At 48.7% G+C, this 14,669-nt stretch overlaps 1 protein-coding gene across 1 annotated transcript in view; it reads left to right on the top strand.

Moving 5' to 3' along the window:
* ghrhrl (growth hormone releasing hormone receptor, like) overlaps window positions 1–14,669 on the top strand; it is a 70,216-nt gene that overhangs the window by 11,864 nt on the left and 43,683 nt on the right. Inside the window, exons 3-4 of the mRNA XM_056276755.1 lie at window positions 499–606; window positions 10,672–10,763. Of these exons, the coding sequence (XP_056132730.1) occupies window positions 499–606; window positions 10,672–10,763 (200 nt within the window). The remainder of the gene's footprint in view (window positions 1–498; window positions 607–10,671; window positions 10,764–14,669) is intronic.

The following is a 14,669-nucleotide window of genomic DNA, read 5'->3' as shown; positions in this document are numbered from 1 at the left end:
AACCCCCCCCCCATAAATTACGCCTGTAGGTGAGACAGTGGGTTGAGATGAACTGTGAGGTTAAGCAGGGAGTTATGGGTATTGTAGTCCAAGGGCAGCACCGTTCCCTAAACTGGCAAATAATGTTATTCAAACCATTATGCTTGATACATCTACTTCTCTCTCTCTCTCTCTCTCTCTCTCTCTCTCTCTCTCTCTCTCTCTCTCTCTCTCTCTCTCTCTCTCTCTCTCTCTCTCTCTCTCTCTCTCTCTCTCTCTCTCTCTCTCTCTCTCTCTCTCTCTCTCTCTCTCTCTCTGTGCCCGTAGACAAAGCGGTGCACATGTAGACCTTTATGTATGCGGGACCACATGTAAAATGTTCATGTGAAGGTGCGAGTGTGTATGTATACCTTTATTCCAAAGGGCTTCTGTATCTCTCAAATTCCCTTTTCCTCTGATTTACCAGTCTGACTAATTTTCTTTCTCTATCCTTTCTTCTGCTTTCTTCTCACCTGAAAGGTTGTCTGCCATTTTGGGATGCAGTTGTTTGCTGGCCTAATGCTGTGGTAGGAGAGACAGTACAAAGAGCCTGCCCTGCAGTCTTCTCCCTGTTCAAGAATAATACAGGTATATATGTATACAACTATACCTTTTAGAAAATGTATAATACACTATGTGGCCAAATGTATGGAGACACACAAACAACACACCGATTTGCGATCGTTGAACATCCATCCATTATCCAAACTGCTTATCCTATCCAGGGTTGCGGAGGTGCTGGAGCCTATCCCAGCAGTCATTGGGCAGCAGGCGGGGAGACACCCTGGACAGACCGTCAGTCCATCACAGGGCTGACACACACCTAAAGACAATTTAGTATGGCCGATTCACCTAACCTACATGTCTTTGGACTGTGGGAGGAAACCAGAGCACTCGCAACAAACCCACACAGACACGGAGAGAACATGAAACTCCACACAGAGGATGCCCCGGGACACTCCCAAGGTTGGAGTATCCCGGGGCTCGAACCCAGGACCTTCTTGCTGTGAGCCAACTGCGCTAACCACTGTGCCACCATGACACCCCAATTGTTGAACATCTCAGTCCAAATCCATGGGCATTGATAAAGAGTTGCCCCCCCCCCATTGCTGCTATAACAGCCTCCACTTTTCTGGGAAGGCTTTCCACTGGATTTTGTAATGTGGCTGTGGGGATTTGCTCCCATTCAACCACAAGAGGTTAGGCACTGATGTGGGGGATGAATTGGAGCACAGTCGGCGTTCCAATTCTTCCCAAAGGTGTTGGATGGGGTTGAGGTCAGAGCTCTGTGCAGGCTAGTTAAGTTCATCCTCACCAAACTCAACAAACCATGTCTTTATGGACTTCGCTTTGTGCATGGGGACATTGTCACACTGAAACAGGAAAGGGCCTTCCCCAAACTATTGCCACAAAGTTGGAAGCACAGAATTCTCCAGAATGTCATTGTATGCTGTACCATTAAGATTTCCCTTCCCTGGAACTAAGGGCTCTAGCTCAAACCATGAAAAACAGTCCCAGACCATTATTCTTCCTCCACCAAACTTTTCAGTTGGCACTATGTGTAACGGGGGCAGTCCTATCTTGTTCTATGCTGGTCAGCCTGCAGCACGCCCGTCACTCTCATCATTAGCTCTGCGTTGTGTTCTATTTTCGGTGGGGCCCCAGGTGTTGTGGGGGGCCCTCAGTCTCTCATCATCATCATCATCATCATGATCAAGGAAGGAGCGGGGACACACAGGACTCTATTTGGCCCACCTTGCCATTTATTTTGGTTTCAAACCCTTCGACAACCGTCCAGTCCTCCAGCGGGAGCGGTGTTTCTTACGGACGTGGGGGTCGAAGTTCAACCACTGCCCGGACTCCACTCGTGTGCGTTAGAAGTAGAAACCGTCCACGGGACTCCGATGTAAGAAAGGATAAACAAGTATTTTATCCCACAGCTTGCAGTATCTTCTTACAGGGATACTCAAGGTTACGTTCTCCTCAACCAGCAAAACTGTCCCACGGTAAGAAACACGTGTGGCTCGGCTCGATTGCTGCTTGAGACTCCTCCCACAAAACAAAAATGGCCTCTCCCGCGTTCCCTCTTCCGTGTACCCACAATACCTCTCTCTTAAAGCGACAGTACATGTATATGACGGTCGTTGGAAACCATACATAAAAGTAAATAATGACATAAAATAAAATGTAGTAAACACAAATAACAGCACACAGACAGGATTTGGTGATATTTCATACTCAAACAAAATAAAATAAAAACATTAATTTTAACCTGGTTACATTCACCCCTCCTGAAATTCACCAACATCCTGACAGCAGGATAAAAAGAGAAAGAGGAAAGGAAAAGTCCATCACTGACTACTGGCACAAGTGAAAAGAAGGACCTAGTCCTCCAGTCAACTTAGGAGCTACCTCGGTTACGAGGTCCAGAAAATAATGAGGTTGATCAAGTCTCAGAATTCCCTTAGATCAATGTGACGCCTGATACGCCACACCATGCACTTGGCCCAAAACAACCCTGTCTGATAGACACCTAATAACTCACATTAAACTAGTTTGAATGACTCCAACCTCCATCAAAGTTCAAACCCTCACATTCCGTAGAAATGGCATCTGAGCCATAGATTCTATTAACCTGTTCACTGACCTCACCACCCTCCCTGTGCGTGTCCTAACCCGACCATCGCTCTCTACTTGTGTGCGTGAGACGGTGCGAGCTGCAACATCTGTATCGAGTGAGTGTGGTGCCCCTGTGTGCGAATCAGTGTGAGATATAACACCTACATCGAGTGAGTGTGATGCCTCTATGTGTGGTGCATGTGTGTTGTGTGGTGCGTGTGTGTTGGGTGGAGACTGAGCAGTGGCCCCCACAGGACTGACTACCAGACTAGACGGAATGAACTCTTCCGCTTCTGCCCACTCAGATCTAGGCGAGTCTCCAAGTGATGAGACGGCTAGCCCCACTGCATCCCCTGAGACCGTCAGGCCATCTGCACTGTCCTCCTCATCGGACTCTGCGCAGTCAAGCAACTGACTGGTTGTACTGGACTCCTCACCCTGATCTAACTCAGGAAGGGGCAAGAAGTTGACCTCCAACAAACGGTTCCTGTGCACCACTCTGGTGTGCCCCTCTGCATCCTGAATCTTGTAGACGTGGATATTGGGGTTGACACCGACAACCGTGTACACTCCGTTCTCCCATTTGTCAGCCAACTTTCTCTTCCCTCGCTCACTCTGGTTCGCAACCAAAACACGATCCCCGACAGACAGGACAGTGCCCTTGGCGTGTCTGTTGTACTGTCGCGCCTGATGCTGCTGCTCAGCCGTGGAGTGCTTCTGAGCGATCTCCATTGCACTCCTTAGACAGGAAAGCAGAGACTGAGCATAAGAGTCATAGTCAACAATGTGAGGATCATGCAAAACCTGCCTGAACATAACATCCACCGGCAGTCTTGGGACACGCCCATACATCAGGAAGAAAGGTGCATAACCCGTGGTCTCGTGAACAGTGGCATTGTACGCGAGCGTGAGAGAATGGATCTGCTGAGGCCACTGTTGCTTCTGCTGAAGCGGAAGGGAACGGAGCATATTCCCCATCGTGCGATTAAAACGCTCTGTCCCGCCATTACCCATAGGATGGTAGGCCGTTGTGTGGGACTTCGCTACACCCGCCAACTTGAGAAGCTCTGCAATCAGGTTACTCTCAAAGTTTGTGCCCTGGTCAGAATGTATTCTCTCTGGAAACCCGTAAACACAGAATACATGATCCCAGAGTTTCTTGGCGACCTGCTTCGCTGTCTGATTGGCGCAGGGGAATGCGTGAGCAAGCTTAGTGAAGTGGTCAGTAACCACTAGGACATCGACTGACCGCTGCTTACTGTCCTCAGCGGACCAGAAATCCATACACACAAGCTGCATCGGTGCGGAGGTTTTAATGCTCTCCAGGGGCGCGCAAGCAGCTGGCTCTGGGGTCTTCCCAAACACACATCTGCGACAGCATCTGACATATGCTCTGATATCCCTCTCCATGTCAGGCCAATAAAAACGCTGCCTTGCAAGAGAGAGAGTACGGTCCTGGCCCTGATGACCAGCGTGATCGTGGATGCCAGACAGTGCCTTGTCTTTCAGACTCAGAGGTAAAACATACTGAGACCTCCTCTGCTTGGACACTGGGTCCTTTGTCACCCTGTACAAGACACCATCATTGACTTCCAACTTCTCCCACTGTTTCAGCAGCCTGAGGACCTTCTGGTCAGCACCATGCCTCTCACGTCTCGATGGCCGCTTCCGAACAGCGACAAAGGGCAACACCTTGGAGATGCAGGGGTCCTGCTCCTGACTCAACCTGAGCTCCTCGGTGGATAACATTGGCAGTGTATCCTGACCACCCGACAGATGCTGAACGTGCTGGACCAAACTGAGTGCTGTGAATACTGATGCATCAGGCCAGTCACATTTGGCTTGACAAAAAGCCCTGACCTCAGCTGCATCACAAGCAAACCCAGATCGCGCACTACTCACTGTTTGGGACTGGCAACTGAGTCTGAAAACATCCTGCACAGAGTCCCCCTCAACCCCGTCGGCTTCCTGAACAAGGGCCGGGTAGGGCTCCCTAAGTAGCCTCTGACTGACGGGCTTGGAAAAAGGGTCGCGACTCAAGGCATCCGCCACCACATTTTTCTTCCCTGGCAGGTGTTTGAGATCGAAAGTGTAAGACGCCAACTTAGACACCCAGTGGATCTCACACGCGTCAAGCTTCGGCTTCGTTAGGAGATAAGTCAGCGGATTATTATCTGTCCAAACGGTGAAGCTTTGACCCTTCAGCCAGTGGCTGAACTTTTCACAAACACTCCACTTCAGCGCCATGAACTCCAGTCTATGAGCTGGATACTTCCGCTGTGAGGCACTGAGGGACTTGCTTGCAAAACCAACAGGTCTGGCCTTGGACTCTCCTCGGGGCACTTGAGACAGCACCGCGCCGAGTCCGTCCAAAGACGCATCGACCGACAAAATGAAAGGCACCTCAAAGTCTGGATGGGCAAGCACCACACACTCCAGTAACATCGTCTTCAACAGATCAAATGCTTCCCCACATTCCACCGTCCAGTCTGCGGAGGTAAGCTTACGGAAGCTGCCATGGGGCTTCTTATCCTTAGCTGACCTCCCCCTCCTCTTTTGTCCAGCTGTAAGGGCGAACAGGGGCTTAGCCACGGAGGAGCAGTTCGGGAGGAAATGCTGGTAGTAAAATACCATACCAAGGAAAGATTTGATCCTACGAACAGAAGGCGTGCACCCATCACCTTCCATGAGATCCTGCACTGTCATGTTGGAGATGACCTCTACTTTGGAGGGATCGACAGACACACCTCCGCCATCAACCACGTGGCCCAAAAACCGCACCCGCTTCTGCAGCAGATGACACTTTTTCGGAGCCAGTTTCAAGTTGTTCTCCCTCAACCTCTGAAACACAGTGCGGAGCCTTGACAGAGCCTCAACCTCTGATGGCGCGAAGACAAGAAGATCATCAAGATAGCACAAAAGCTTTGTGAAGTTCAGATCCCCAAAGATCCCAATCATCATTCTCATGAAGGCTGCAGGGCTATTACAAAGGCCCTGTGGCATGCGATTGTATTCATGCAACCCAAGGGGAGTCGTGAAAGCAGTGTACTTCTTGTCATCTTCATGCATTGGGATGTTGAAGAAGCCAGAGGTGAGGTCCATCGTACTAAAGAGGCAGTTACCACCCAGCGCGGCAAGACAGTCCGACTGGTGTGGCAAGGGATGAGCGTCTTTCAAGGTCCGAGCATTCAGCCATCTGAAATCAGTGCAGATCCGAAGCCCGCCATCCTTCTTCCATACCATAACCAGCGGTGAAGCGTATGCGCTCGAGGACTTCCGGATAATCCCTTTCTCCTCCATATCAGTGAGAACCTGTCTCAACTTCTGATAGTGGGCTGGGGGAACCCTCCTGTAGGGCAAGCGAAAGGGGCGCTCATCCACCAGATGGATGCGATGTGTGTATCCTGTGACCTCGCCACAGTCCAGAGAGTCCCTGGAGAAGATGTCATGGTACTCGGTGAGCAGCTGAGTGAGCTGGGACTTGCATGCCTCACTGACCTGACAGGAGCTGAGGTCAATGTCACTGAGTCCGAGCTCTGACAAACTCCTAGCCGGCTGGACAGGGGGACAGGCACTATCTGTGGCGTTGGACTCATGCCTCCCTGCAACTGATTGCAGTCCCTGGAAAACATTAAAGTCCTCAATCGCCAAGCATGGAAACACATCAGCCAACTTGCAGTTCCTTTTCAGTGTGATGGCTTTGTCAGATGGATTGACAACAGTCATGGGTACCCACCTATCACCCCAGAGCGGTGTGACAAGTCGACCTACGAGGACACTGCGTGGCATGGCCTTGGAGTCTGTCGGCTCCACAACAACAGTGCTTCCAGCTGACATAGGCACCTTAGCAGGAAGTCTGCCCCAGACTAAGTGCTCGTGCCTCGGTAAGAGTGTCACGGCCTGGGTGAGCTTAACAGTACCTATCTTCTCAGGAACTGCACCACCCCTCCAGCGCTCTACATTCGTGAACATGGACAAGAACTGTTCAACGTCAGGACTAGACGGATGTTCCTGTCTGGACGCGATGTCCCAGTACTCAGTACCACTCTTGAGTACATGGGCCACATGTTTAATGACGTTTGTGCCGACTATCAGATCATCATGCTGACCGGGCACGACCAGAGTGGGTATGACAAAGGAAACACCATAAAGCTGCATGTTGAGGTCATAAAAACCATCAGGCCTAGTCTCCAGACCACCGCAGCCAATCAAGACAATGTTCTCTTCAGGCTGCTGCTTCTCAGGTAAAACATCCCCAAAGCGGAGCTTCTCTACTGCATTTTCACTGATACTGCATGACATAGAGCCAGTATCCAACATGCCATTAAGCTGCACACTCTGGTTGACAAGAACAGGAGCATAGAACAAGTCACTGAAAGCCTGAATCCTCTGTGTCGCCTGAATGACCATACGCGAACCCTGAGGTGCTTTGGCACACTTGTCTTCATACAAGTGAGCCAGGTCGGAGACATCAGTGAGGGATACATCTACATTACCCACACCATCCCTCTCTAGGTGTGGGTTTAGTAGTTTAACGGACGAGACTGACGACCAGCTCTTCCACCAGGCTGAGAACGGAGCTGGTTGGGCGGCTGAGGGTGAGGACAGTCCCTCTTCCAATGACCAGGAGACAAACAGTTTATACATCGGTTCTCCCGGCTGCAGTGGGAAAATGTGGAGTGATCCGGAGACTTACAAACCCTGCACAACCTCTGTGGTGCGTCTGGCACCCGCCCTGCGGCGTTAGCTGGCGGTTGAGTCAGCGTCGGTGTCCGGACTGCAGCGCTAACTGGAACCTGAGTCTGCATTGTGACCAAACGGTCTAGCAAGCTCACCAAACTCCTCATATAGTCATCACCGCCAGAGACAGGTGCGGGAGACGGTGTAGGAGACCTTGCACAAAATGGTATAGGAGATGACGCATGAGCCGGAACGGGAGATGGCACCACCGGCACGGTCGTGTTCAAGTCGGGAGCCATGTCGACTACAGGGACATGAACCTGTGAATGGAACCTACGCTCTACCGCGCCTGCTTCACGTTGTCCACCTGCAGCAACACGGGACTTCCTCTCCAGCATGTGCTCATCAAGCCTCTCCTGGATCTCGCTAGCAGACCATTTCCCTGCGGACTTGAACTTAAAAACATTGGCAAGAGACTGATCTGGACAGTGTTTGATAAACATCATGCTTACCTCGTGGCTTGGCTCTTCAATACTACGGCCCTGCCACTTCAAGCATTCGTCAGCCACCTCCACTGTTTTATTAAGCCTAATCCAATACTCCATAGCGTCCTCACCTGGCTTGGGCAGCGTACTGTAAAAGTCCGCCAGGGGCATGCTCGAGTATGTGAGGTCACTAAAGTGTTGCTTCAGTACATCAAAAATAATGTGGGGGTTCGCTATGTGGTCGACAGATGTGTTGCGCAGCTTTATCCTCACCACGTCCCCTGCTTTCCCCATAAGCTTAGCTAGAATCTCATGTGACTGCTCACTAACTGGAATGGCTCGCTTCCTCAAATACAAAGTCATAAGGCTCTCCCACTCATGAACTGTAAACTTATCAGAGCTATCGCCCCTGAAAATAGGAGGCTCCCTAGCGTCTGTCTGCATTACTACTCTAACACTAGGAGCTGTCTCCAAACGCTGTTCAGCAGACCTAGCACTGTCTGTGTGTGTGTTTCTAAGCATTTGTGTTTCCTGCAGCTTAGCAGTGATTGACTCTCCTATCTTCTCTGCTAACCGAGTAATGAGCATGGCTAACTCACCCACTGGCTGCTCGCTGTTACCTAGCACAGCCCCTTCGCTGATACCTGGCCTGGCCCGTTCTACGTAGCGTGTGGAGGTGAACTGAGGAGTGCCAAATGTGGTCGGGTCTCTAGGTCCTGGTGCTCTGGTGTCTGGTTCCCCGCCCTCTAAGAGCTGCCCGAAACTCCTACCTACACCTAGCCATAAACCCCCACCCACATCTAACTGGTACCCCCTCTCCATAGCACACTGGCGATCCAAAAGATCCTGATCAGCAATGTTACCCCCACCTACGTACGAACCACCCTCTGCCATGTTCCTACCTCTAACACTCAGATAAAATAAAAAATAAAATAAAAAAAGTGAAAAGCTCAATTCATTTAAATAATTGAATCTAGAAATCACTAAGAGATTGAAACAATCACACACAATCAACAAATTCACCAATAGATTAATCACATATGCACATATCCAGTAGTTTAGATCAATAGATTATTCACACGAGTCCTTCAATCACATCGACATTAACCTTTTTTTCTTTTTTTTTTCGTGTGTTTTTCTTCCTTCAGTATATACAAATGTCCTGTTCACAAGCCCAGTCCATGGTAACCACAGCTATGACTGTCCAGTGTCCACACAGCTCAACTCCAGTCCACTGTAACATGAGCGTACAGTCTATAGAAATACCTGAGGACGTCTGGGGCTTGATGACGACAGCAGCCTCCCGCGGCGAGCAACTGATATCGCTCTCAGGATCCAGGAGGGTCACGGCACCAATGTAACGGGGGCAGTCCTATCTTGTTCTATGCTGGTCAGCCTGCAGCACGCCCGTCACTCTCATCATTAGCTCTGCGTTGTGTTCTATTTTCGGTGGGGCCCCAGGTGTTGTGGGGGGCCCTCAGTCTCTCATCATCATCATCATCATCATGATCAAGGAAGGAGCGGGGACACACAGGACTCTATTTGGCCCACCTTGCCATTTATTTTGGTTTCAAACCCTTCGACAACCGTCCAGTCCTCCAGCGGGAGCGGTGTTTCTTACGGACGTGGGGGTCGAAGTTCAACCACTGCCCGGACTCCACTCGTGTGCGTTAGAAGTAGAAACCGTCCACGGGACTCCGATGTAAGAAAGGATAAACAAGTATTTTATCCCACAGCTTGCAGTATCTTCTTACAGGGATACTCAAGGTTACGTTCTCCTCAACCAGCAAAACTGTCCCACGGTAAGAAACACGTGTGGCTCGGCTCGATTGCTGCTTGAGACTCCTCCCACAAAACAAAAATGGCCTCTCCCGCGTTCCCTCTCTCTTAAAGCGACAGTACATGTATATGACGGTCGTTGGAAACCATACATAAAAGTAAATAATGACATAAAATAAAATGTAGTAAACACAAATAACAGCACACAGACAGGATTTGGTGATATTTCATACTCAAACAAAATAAAATAAAAACATTAATTTTAACCTGGTTACATATGCATTCAGGCAGGTAGCGTTCTCCTGGTATCTGCAAAGCCCAGATTGGTCCATCAGACTGCGAGATAGTGAAGCATGATTCATCACTTCAGAGAATGTATTTGCACTACTCCAGAGTCCAATGGCTGTGTGCTTTACACCACTCTAGCCGACACTTGGAATTGTGCATGGTGATCTTAGGCTTGTGTGTGGCTGCTCAGCAAACTCCAGACAAACAGTTCTTGTGCTGACGTTGCATCCAGAGGCAGTTTGGAACCCAGTAGTGAGTGGTGTAGTGGTTAGCAATGTTTCTTCACAGAGGGAAGGTCCTGAGCCCAGTTCCAGCCCTTCTGTGTGGAGTTTGCATGTTCTCCCTTTGTTCCTGTGGGTTCCCTCCGAGTGTTCCACTTTCCTCATACAGTCCAAAGACATGCATAACAACTGGTGACTCTAAATTGCCCATATGGATGAATTGTCTTTGTATGTGTGGATCTTGTGATGGACTAGCAACCTGTTCTTGGTGTGTCCCTGCCTCCCGTGGTTCTGCCAAATGCCTGCTGGGATATACTCTTCTGAGAATGAACAGGGTTAAGTGTGGTCAAAGAACGAATGGAACATTATTTAGAAAAAAGAATCAAAGAGATTTTGAAATACACAGTGAAAGCAGTTCACGTTTGGTGCCATTCTAATGTGTCGCTCTTACGATATCAAGCAAAGTACTTCTACAGATTTCACTGTGCAATGATGTGATCCTTTAGCTGTTGTGATTCTGCTCTCATGGTTCTTGATGCTGGTTTGAATTTACGTGTTAATTTCCCCAACTTACATCTCAGGATCAGTGAGCCGCAACTGCACCAGCAGAGGTTGGTCAGACTCCTTTCCCCCATATCACATCGCCTGCAGTGTGGACGATGACATTCCTGAGGTGAGCGGTGTTCAAGGGGAGTAAGACGGCAGGAGAGGATTTTAGAAAGTCACAAGGGGGAAGGGAGAATCAAGATTTACAGGGATGGAGGTCAGGCTGAAGAAGTGCGGTTAAAAATAAACAGAAACGGGGAGGGGACCTGCCAGTACTTCAAAAGTCGACACGAGCTGAGAGCTGAACAACCGAACACTAGTGAGGTTCTTGTTAGACGAAAGAGGAAAATTGTTGCATGTTTCGAAAAGCTCTTGTCAAACATTTTATTGGGGGGTTTTCTGAGACCGTTATCAAGGGAAATGGCAGCCAATGTGCCAGTTTGTTGACGATAGTGAAGATGGAATCATTGACTGAACCAGTAGGCCTAATGCCTAATGGCAGAGTGAAGACAAAAATTCATTTAGGCTTGTTGGTCATTTGAAAATAATTGACATGCCTCACCTGTTGGGTACAAAGTTGGTGTTGGTTGTACTATTGCACAAGTTATGGGGCTTAAAGCTGGTGATCTGCCAACAACATTCCATTGCTGTACAGTTTATGAGAGGCTACTGTCACCAATGCCGTTTTTCTAGACAGCAAAAAAAAAACAACAAAAAAACTATGCATAACAGACAGGCAGCCATCAGCAGGTGGAGGCACAAGTGAAAAAACACATCTACGCCGGATTCAAGCTCCCAAGATTTGGTTCGTTGTTTAGAGCAGTGGTCATGTGACTGGCGGCCATGACTGCAGACTTGCATTCAAACCAAACTCTACACCAGCTGCATTCACTGGTAAGTCCCTTCTCTCCAGTTGAAATTGTAAATAGCTTAGTTAAAGTAGCCTACTTATTTCCCTGTAGTATTCCAAATATGCTCACAAGTCATGAGCACTAAACAGTTCTGTCCTTTGGATAGAATTTGCTTGTAAAAGCTAACACTTGGGGCGGAACGGTGGCGCAGTGGTTAGCGCGGTCACCTCACAACAAGACGGTCCTGGGTTTGAGCCCTGGGGTAGCCCAACCTTGAGGGTCGTCCCGGGTCGTACTCAGTGTGGAGTCTGCATGTTCTCCCCGTGTCTGCGTGGGTTTCCTCCCACAGTCCAAGGACATGTAGGTCAGGTGAATCGGCCGTACTAAATCGTCCCTGTGAATGTGTGTGTGTATGTCGGCCCTGTGATGGTCTGGCGGCCTATCAAGGATGCCTCCCCACCTGCCGCCCAATGACTGCTGGGATAGGCTCCAGCATCCCTGTGACCCTGAGCAGGACAGGCACGTAGCCAGGTAGGTGGTTTTCGTGTCTGAACCCCCCCCCCCGAAACCCCACGGCCCGTCTGAAATGGCACCAATAATTATTTAGTTATCGTTTTGATTATTTGTCACCGCCCCTCTGGCCTACTCATACACTGCATCTATCGTGACTGACAGGCGTTAAACCTGTCAGTTAATTTGTTTCCAAACATGATGTATCTTATTGGTCTGTTTCGTAAAACAAATAAAATCACAGGCTTTTGATTGGCTCAGGGGTCTGACGAGTCAGCTAAGCAACTTGCCACTGGTTATGCTAGCTAAATGGTCGATCTATAGTTTGCTTTTCAAAAGCAATGGAGCCGCCGAAAGCTGCCTGTAAATCAGGCAAGAGCAGTGAAGTTAATATTCGTAAAATCAGTGATTTTTTTGTTTCAACGTGTCCCGACTCAAAAAAGAAAAAAAAGAACATTACAGATGATCTGGTCACTAACGTTACCGATTTCCCGGAGCAAGTGTTAGCAGACCCACTGCCCTCCTCCTCGGAAACGGAGCCAGAGTTAGCAGACCCGCCGCCGTCCTCTACCTCGGAAACGTTTTCACACGACTTTGTGGATTATATTGGTGGGAAAATATCAGACGAACAGAGAAGAGAAATATACTCACTGGACTGGACGGCCAATATCGGACAAACATTCCCTACAAAACTAGGAGGTAAACTACGTTTCCAACGTCATTGGATTGACCAGTTTAGCTGGCTAGTATACTCAACAAGGTCCGACGGTTGATTTTGTAAGCACTGTGTTGCGTTTGCAGTCGAGCATGTGGGCAAGGGAGGGCACAGAAAAGCTGACAAGCTAATTAATGTCCGCTTCTCAGACTGGAAACATGCTTTAGAGACGTTCAAAGACCATGCACAAAAGGCATATCACAAGGATGCATGTTTGAAAGCGGATAATTTCCAAATGGTTCTCAACAATAAAATGGATGCAATTTCACCGAGGCTAGATTCTGAGAGAAAAAAGCGAGTCCAAGAAAACAGAGAAAAACTCAAAAGCATCATTGCAACGTTTATTTTTTTGCGGCTCGCCCTGAGAGGTGATATTGATTCAGGACCAGTGACATTGAATGCGCCAACTCACAATGACGGAAATTTCAGGGCTTTACTCAGGTTTAGGGCTACCTCTGGCGACACGGTACTGTTACAACACTTGAGTAAATGTGCAGCAAACGCTAGCTACTGCAGTCCTGATGTACAAAATGAAATAATCAGCATAATTGGAGATGTGATAACAAACAAACTGGTGCAGAAAGTAAACGCCGCGCAGGGTTTCGCTGTGTTGGCAGATAAAATGAAAGATGTTTCAGGGCGGGAGCAGCTTTCTGTCTGTGTCAGATACGTGAACCAGCATGACAGCCAATATAGCATCAGAGAGGATTTTTTGTCCTTTGTTGATATCGAGAAGTTAACCGGGGAGGCAATCGCCAATTCAATCGAAAGTCAGTTGACAAATGCAGGCGTTGATTTACAGTTTTTACGTGGCCGGGGTACGACGGCGCATCTGCCATGAGTGGCCGTTTAAATGGTACCCAAGCTAAAATCAAAGAGAAGCACAAGCAAGCAGTTTATGTGCACTGTGCCAGCCACAGTTTGAATTTGGTCCTAAACAAGTGCTGCACTGTACAAATGGTGCGAAATTGCTTTGGAATTGTCTCGGAAATCTGCACTTTTTTCCATGATTCGGCTTTGCGGTCTGCCAGTCTGCGACACGAGACGGAGCGTCTTTTACCCGACTGCAAGAAAACGCGACTGACGAAGTTGTGTGAAACGAGATGTGTCGAACGCCACGACACAATATTTACATTCAACGAGCTTTTAGACCCTGTGCGATCCAGCCTGCAGAAAATCAGTAAAACCTTCACAGGGGACACATCTGTCAAAGCCACTCAGCTCTTTAATTCAATTGACAATGCAGAATTCATGCTGTCCATGAATGTGAGTGAGAAGATGCTTGCAAAAACCTACCACCTGTCCACCTTCCTTCAGAAGGAAAATTGTGACTTGGTGAGTTGCGTTTCAGCTGCTGATGCTGTTATTAAGCAGGTAGATGAGATGAGGGCTAACTCTGAGATGGAGTTCAGGCAGATTTTCCAAAAGACCTCTTCCCAAGCAGCCAAGTATGGGGTTGAATTTCGACCACGAAGAGGCATGGACTGCAATGAGGATCCATTGAAGGCCTGTGAAAATCACTACCGGCAAAAGCTTTTCATAGTCATGCTTGACTTTTATTCATCACAGATGAAGGAACGCTTCAGCAAACACAGAAATGTGATCTCCAACCTCTGCTCCTTACTGCCATCTAAGGTCAGCATGCCGAACGACAGCTCAGCTCAAGCGCTCTCCAACCTGTATCCTGATGAAGTGTCACCGCATCTGGAAGTTGTAAAGTCAGAAATTGACACCTGGCGGGATAAATGGAAAGATGCAACTTATGTTCCACAAAATGCCATTGAGGCATTAAATGCTTGTAACAGGGAGTTGTTTCCAAGCATCTTCAAACTTCTCCGCGTTTTGACCACGCTTCCTGTCACCAGTGCCCATGTCGAGAGAAGTTTTTCCCGTCTGGGAAGGATCAAGGACAAAATGCGCAGTACAATGACGGAAAGACGGCTTAATGGACTGACAT

Source organism: Lampris incognitus, chromosome 3 (assembly GCF_029633865.1).
Source record: "Lampris incognitus isolate fLamInc1 chromosome 3, fLamInc1.hap2, whole genome shotgun sequence".
Classification (NCBI taxonomy): domain Eukaryota; kingdom Metazoa; phylum Chordata; class Actinopteri; order Lampriformes; family Lampridae; genus Lampris; species Lampris incognitus.
This window is presented reverse-complemented; position numbering and strand designations above follow the sequence as displayed.